At 34.2% G+C, this 7,501-nt stretch overlaps 1 protein-coding gene across 1 annotated transcript; it reads left to right on the top strand.

The window, feature by feature from the left end:
- The first annotated feature begins 3,783 nt into the window (after window positions 1–3,783).
- Window positions 3,784–4,770, top strand: LOC107850982 (AT-hook motif nuclear-localized protein 28-like). The gene has a single exon (NM_001324683.1). The coding sequence runs from the start codon at window positions 3,811–3,813 to the stop codon at window positions 4,582–4,584; it is 774 nt and encodes a 257-aa protein (NP_001311612.1). The 5' UTR covers window positions 3,784–3,810; the 3' UTR covers window positions 4,585–4,770.
- Window positions 4,771–7,501: the final 2,731 nt, after the last annotated feature.

Genomic DNA, 7,501 nt, shown 5'->3' with positions numbered 1-7,501 from the left:
GACACATATGAAACATGCATGCTGAATCAAGAATCCAATCCTCACAGGGTTTGGAGTTACCATAAAAAAACTACTAAGAGTTCCCCATCACTACCGCCATCTTCAACAAAACTGGCTTCACCAGACTTCTCTGGTTGGTTTACCTTTGGTTTGGAGCTTCTCTTTTCTCTCTATTCTGTAACTTCCAATGCTCGAATTTGATATGACCTTTCTTCTTAAAATAATTACAGGTTTTGTTTCTGTTTCTGAATTTTGTCCTATTCTTCTCATCACCCCCAGAATTTCTCTCATGATTCCTTCCTCTTCGAACAATGAGACTATTTCCTTGAGTCTCCAACCCATTCACAAGATGCTTCATCTTCTCCTTAGAGAACAATGCATTATAGACTTCATCAATCGTCAGGGTATCATGACTATATAAAATTGTATCCCTAAAGGTCGTGTATGATGTAGGCAACGAACATAACAAAATCAACCTTAGATCTTCCCCATCGTACTTAACCTCCAGTGTCTCTAAATCAAAGATGATTTTCTTAAATACAGATAGGTGATCTTCCAAGGATAGACCCTCAGACATGTGATGGGAATAAAATCGTTGCTTGAGATGTAACTTACTTGTTAGGCTCTTCGTTATACACAACGATTCAAGTTTCAACCACAACGCATCGGCTGTGGTCTCCTTCAAAATATCCTGTAGAATCTGATTGGATAAATAAAGGTGGATTTGAGATAGAGCCTCCCGATCTTTCATTTGTCCTCGTCTGTCTACGATGAGGGCATCTTCTCAAACCCTAATAAAGCATCATCCAAATCCATTTGCACGAGCATAGCCCACATCTTAACCTACCATAACGAAAATCTGGTGTTGTGATCCAACAACAGTATCATACTTCATGGTTGACATCCCCGAGAAAAAAATAGAACAGGCTCTGATACCAATTTATTAGGATTCAGACAGAATAAGCAAATCAAAAGTAAAAGAAATCAAGAACGACACACAAATTTACGTAGAAACTCTTGCGGAAAAAATCACGGGCAGAGGCAAAGGAGGTTTCACTATAATGGAGAGAGAGTACAATGTGGACAAGACTGAATTTTCTGAATAATGAAAATAACCCACTAAATCGCACTTATATAGTACATGCGTACAAATAGGTCCTAGGCCTAAAAACATAAAGGTCCGCGAAACTTTCAAGGCCGGACAAACAAAATTCGGGTCACAACTCTAACAAATATTGCAAATCGTTAATGAATTATGAAGTAGTAAAAACAGAAACAGATTACTTAATCACAATTAAACTTATAATTAAGTAGATGTATAACATTATCCTCTTAGTTTATAAATGCGATCAAACGTATTGTTTGAAGGGAGAACAATCAATACACTAATTTTTTAACAAATAAAAAACACATTCAAAAAGAAACTTGATATTCTGAAATAGTGCACTAAAAAACATATAATTTCTTCTATTAAAGAAACTTAAGTCGTGTTACTTTTGAACAAATTTAAGATCTTTTTATATAGGAGGACCATGAGAGACTATCCTTTTCCTCCACTAGTTTCTCTCTTATATATAAACTAGTCGGCTTACGTTGTGTTATCCACGACCTAATATTGATGCTTTAAAATTATACGTTATGTATAATTCTATTATTTAAATAAAATTTTCATTTGTTTGATTGATAAATTCTAAGTTAGGCATATATTATTATATTAGTGTAATCGCACGTGCCTCGCACGTGTAACGTTTGATTATTGAAAATTAAATGATTTTGTATGTTGCGGAGATTTCTAGTGAAGTGTAAAAAATTCAAATCACTTTTCAAAGATCCTTCGTACTTTAGTATAATAATGTTAACATAAGTATATATTTTTGTATAAGCACATATATATTTTACCACCACATTTCATTTTTTTTTGTCTTTCTTCCTATCCCCATTACCCTCTTTCTAATACTTCTTAATTTCACTAAATATATTCTACACCTTATTATATCTATAGAAAATAGTGTCAATGTATTTGTTGCAAAGTTGACATTAAACCACACTCTGAGAAAACACATAACATTATTTTTGTTTGGGGAAAGGCATGGACAACACGAATTCTTGACTGTATATAGCATGAATACGTGGATCTTGGAATTTGAAAGTCGATAGCACACTTTCGGGTAACCTATCTCTATGTTTCCATTAAGTCACAAATTTATAAATTTATCGATCAATACTATATCATCTACAAGCAGAATACATTATGTTCATGCACATGATTAACTATTACTCAAAAAATTTTAGCATTGAAGTATAAGACCTTGAAAAAAAAATAGAAAAAACAGGTGTTATAATTTATAAACGTTTCACCTTAAGCAACAATTTTTTTTTAAAATTTTAGCAAACTACTAACAAAAGAATCATATCTCAATCTTGATCCTTTCATTAGTGAAAGTGTTGTATACCGCAAGGTAATCAAAAATTTAAAAAAATAGCTCAAGATATTAAAGCATATATTTAAAAAACATACTTGAAAGATTTTTTTTTGATTTTGGTCTTTAATTTCCCCCTCTATATATTAATAGAGGCTACTGTAAAGGTAAGTTGTCGCACCCATTGCCAGAGTTTGAACGGACGAATTTCCATGATAGTATCCTTCAGCTCAATGTCAAATATTATATAAAGAATGTAAACCTTATTTAAACTACATTAATTAAAAGTGCCAGAGATTAGGAGTTCAATTTAGTCCTTACCCACGTTTTTACTTAAAAATTTTGTTCTTGAGTAATTTGACTCTCAATGGACTATGTGTAAATAAGAAAAATGTAGTTGCACAAGGCAACTTTAATTCTGTCCGAATTCTTTTAGGACACAAAAATAAAATTCCAGTATTATATAAATAATTAAATTATGTTTTGAGAAAAAATAGTAAAAAGACGATCTATCTATTGTGGAATCTTTTATTAAAGGGAAAAAAGATTAAATCACTTTTCTAAGGGTCTTCACACTTTTAATAAATTATAGATTTAGATTGATGAAATTTGTATAATAATATTTTAAGTTGTTCAAACTTTTATGACATTGAATAATCAATTATATTTTAAAAATTATTTAAGTTTTTAATTATTGTGATTTATAATATTTTCTTTATTTTACTAATTAGAAGTGACATAGTAAAATTATTATAACAAATACTTGTGAAATTTTTTTAAGTAGTCTCACATAAGACGTTAAGTTAATTTAAAACATAAAAAAAATAATTTATCATTTTATGTCTATTTTATTCTTTTTATTAAATATTATTAATTTTTTAATATTTAAATGACTTATAATAATTAATTATGAGTAATATAGTAAAATAATATTATAAAATCATGATTGAAACAGCTGAATTAGACATGTAGATCATGAGCAACCTACTTCAGCTGTTTATTGTAACTTATTATATATTAGAATTAGACTAATTTCCAAATTCATCTTCTACTTCTCTCTCCTCTCCACCCAACCTATATACCACATCCAAGTTTCGTCCTCTACTTAATATACTATTCTTTTATTTCTATTTGAATAAATTTACATTACCTTTTTTCTTTCTCTCATATCTCTCTCTATCTATTTCCTTATCTTCTTTCTTCTTCATTGTTTATGACATTAATTCTATAACCAATTGCCCATGCATAATTGATTTAGTTTCATCTTCAATTACTCTATAATTTTTACAAGCACAAATTTTTCTTTTTATAGGATCAATTCATTTCTTCTAGATACATATACAGAGAGAGAAATTTGTAAGCAAAAAAAAATAGTTTGCATTGACAAGAAATGAAAGGAGAATATGTAGAAGTAAGAAAAAACCATTCTAATAATATTACTCCTAGCAATATTTATATGTTTGGTAAACTTCATCAAACCCAAAATTTCAACCATCATCACCACCAATTGCCATCTCAGCCGATAGTATCCATGTCAGCTCCACCACCACCACCGTCTTCCTCCTCCGCCAATGACGGCGCCACAATTGAAGTCGTCCGCCGTCCACGTGGTCGTCCACCCGGGTCGAAAAACAAACCCAAACCTGCACCCAATTACATCACAACAACACGTGATGATCACATGGAAAAATCCACTATGAGTCCTTACATACTCGAAATACCATTAGGGGTCGATATTATCGATTCAGTCTATCGATTTTGCAGAAAACATAATACAGGGCTGTGTATTATAAATGGGTCGGGTACAGTTACAAATGTTACACTTAGGCAGCCTTTCACCAATAACCCTGATTCAACAATTACCTTCCATGGTAATTTCAATATTCTTTCAATTTCAGCTACAATTATTCCCCAAAGTATTTTCTCAAAGGTTCTAAATGGGTTCAGTATTTCGTTAGCTGGCCCACAAGGTCAAGTTGTTGGTGGGCCTGTAATTCGGCCTCTTTTATCAGCTGGGCCTGTATATTTAATTGCTGCAAGCTTTAATAATTCGTTTTACCATAAGTTTTCGGTGGAGGATGACGAAGGCAGTCAGTCGGCGGTTGCCGGGGATGGAGATAGTGGACATACACTAGAATCAACTCATCATGAGTATTGTTACTGATTTAGAGTCGTATTTAGAATTTGAAAATTTGAAATTTCATGTTATGTAGTTTTGTTTAGTGGGTCCATAGTATTGTTTTTATATTTTATAGAATTTTAAGTTAAAAAGTTGGATTTAGTACCGTGAAAAGGAGAGACTTTTGAATGTTTGATAAATGTAACATTTTGTTCTTGGACTATTCCTTAATAGATTGTTAGTGTACTATGATGATATTCCTTGTTATAAAGCATGAAATTTAGTAATACTTGTAGAAATATTCATGAATCATCTTAGGTTCAGTTGATGTGAGCCTATTTTCGTTTTAATGTGTTTGAAAAATGAATTACGTTTACCTTAAAAATGATTTATCTTGAAATTCTTATTGATTTTAACTTTATGGACCTATTTTTTATAATAATGTGGTATCTAAGATTACGAACTTCAATAGTTTTTCTTCTTCATTTTAAATTTTATTATTAATCAAATAAGTTCATATATAGCTATTGCTTAGGTTATGCAGTTGATATGTTCAAATGAAACTTGATCTTAAGGCCTGTTGTTGGGTACATCGAATGTGATAGGCAAGGATGTTATTCATTGACTGAAATATTTTATGGGATAATTAGTTGAGAGAGTTGGCTAAAAGGCCACTTTTCAAATCTTTTTTTGACATTTAGACACCAAGTTTTTTTAATTGGAAAACTAGACACTTTTATGGGACCACAAAAATAAAATCCAACCCTAACACTCAACTTACAAAATCTATACTTTAGCCCCTTTCCCCATTTCAGCCCCAATTTTGTTAAAACTACACTTTAGTCCATCTTTAAAAATAAAAATATTGGATAAATAATTTTAAAAAAAAAATCTCAAAGCTTCTCAATCAATCCACTAGCAACCACCCAATTTTGGCGCCATTTCCTCAATTTTCCGGCCATTTTTCGGCATCCATCGGAAAGTGACATTATCTCCATTGTTATAAGTCATTTTCGCTTATTTTTAACTCCAATTTTCTTCCATTTTCATACAAAAAGCTCAAAAATCAGTCCCACATTTTGAAATCGATTCTTGGCTCAATAGCAACATTCCAACACTCCTTAGGTTGTTTGTAAGCTGAAATTCGTCGGATTATTCCAGTGATCGTCGGAAAAGGGTCGATCGTGCACTGTACGGCCAGCAGCTAGGAAGAAGACGACCTCAGTCTATTAAGTCTAGGCGCATAAATCACTATTCAAGTCTATTGAATACTATTATCGAGGTATATTATGTCTATTATAGATTACGTGGTTGTTGGTGGTATATTTTCTGGTGAATGGGAGGAGACTCCTAAATGTTGGGTTTGAAAAATCGCGTCTAAGGAGACAGTGTCCATTTCCCTCCATCGCAATGGTTCATACACCGATATGGTTAAAAGCATAATGGAGACTGGTGAATTAAGTTGTGATCAAAAGGAGGTGGTAATTAGTTACTTGATGAACGAGAGGGAGAAAATCCATCCAACGTTCATAAGGAATGATAGACACGTACAATTATATATGCTTTGCATTAATTCTAATAACTCAAAACCTATATTGCGGGTTAAAGTTGTTGAAAGGTCCCGAAAAGAAACTTCCACATCAGCCCCACCCCCGCCCTCACCCCCATCCCCTCATCCCCCAACTGTGGATAATACATCAACGGAATATGATAGCATGGGTAGTGATAAATGGGATAATAGTGAATATTATGAAGAAGAGGAGTGTGAGGATGGGCAGCTGAACCACAAAGAAGCCACTCTTTTTCGGGCAACACCAATCTTTTTGTAGGACAAACATTTAAGGATAAGAAAATGTTGAATCTTTTGTTGAAGCAGGCGTCGGTGAAAATGTCGTTCAATTACACAACGGTGAAGAGTTGTAAGAAATACTTAAGGGTGAGGTGCGTAGATTCTACTTGCCGGTGGATGGTGCGCGCATGTGCTATCGGAGAATCGGGTTGGTTTCATGTCCACAAGTACGTGGGAGAGCATACTTGTGGCGTTGATCATGTCATGGGAAAGCACAAGAATGTCACCGTAGAGGTCATTGCCTCACTTATTTTGAACTTTTTCGTCGACAACAAAGGTCCAAGCCCAAAAAAAGATAGAGAGGATCGTATTTAGGGAGCTACATTGTAGGTCGGGCTATTGAAAGTGTTGGATGGCATGCGTCATTGCAAAGAGTAAAGTTCGAGGTACGCCGGAGCACGAATATCCAGTGTTTCCCATATTTTCATATATTTTCAACGGCCTCAACCCCGGGTCTATTATTCTCTCATGGTCGATGAGGAGTCTGGCAGGTTTATTTACTACTTTATGGCATTTTGGGCTTCCATCCGTGGATATGCACACATGCCGTTCATGGCATGCATTTGTCCGGCAAGTACGAGGGCGTGCTGCTGTCTACTGCTGCTCAAGATATGTAGAATCATAGTTATCCCTTAGCGTATTGTGTGGTGGATAAGGAGAATGATGCATCGTGGGGCTTCTTCTTGGAGAAGCTTAAGGCCTTTGTCGTCCATGAACCAGAGTTGTGAGTTATCTCCGATAGACACGTAAGCATAGCCAATGACCTCGCAAGGCATTATACACTTACGCATCACGATGTTTGTATGAGGCATCTCGGTGAAAATTTCCTTACAAATCACCATTGTTTCGATTCTCTCTATTTGTACTACCATGCGGCCAAGGCGTACACGTTGGAAGAATTTAATGACTACTTCAACGCCCTTAAAAAAATATGCCCCAGTACAGCAGCTTGCCTCGAGCATGAAGTTGGATTTAAAAAGTGGAGCTGAGCTCACTTTCCAAGTAATCAATTCAATATCATGACCTCAAACATTGCCGAGTCGCTCAACTCAATGTTGCGCAACGAAAGAGAGTATTCAGTGGCGGCCATTTTCAATTTAATTGCATATAGGT

The sequence above is a fragment of the Capsicum annuum genome, chromosome 12 (assembly GCF_002878395.1).
Source record: "Capsicum annuum cultivar UCD-10X-F1 chromosome 12, UCD10Xv1.1, whole genome shotgun sequence".
Lineage (NCBI taxonomy): Eukaryota > Viridiplantae > Streptophyta > Magnoliopsida > Solanales > Solanaceae > Capsicum > Capsicum annuum.
Note: the sequence above shows the minus strand (reverse complement) of the source record. Positions and strands in the feature narration are given on the sequence as shown.

Excerpts from the sequence above, each read along its gene's own strand:
- LOC107850982 (NM_001324683.1), top strand. The coding sequence starts at position 3,811 with ATGAAAGGAGAATATGTAGAAGTAAGAAAAAACCATTCTAATAATATT.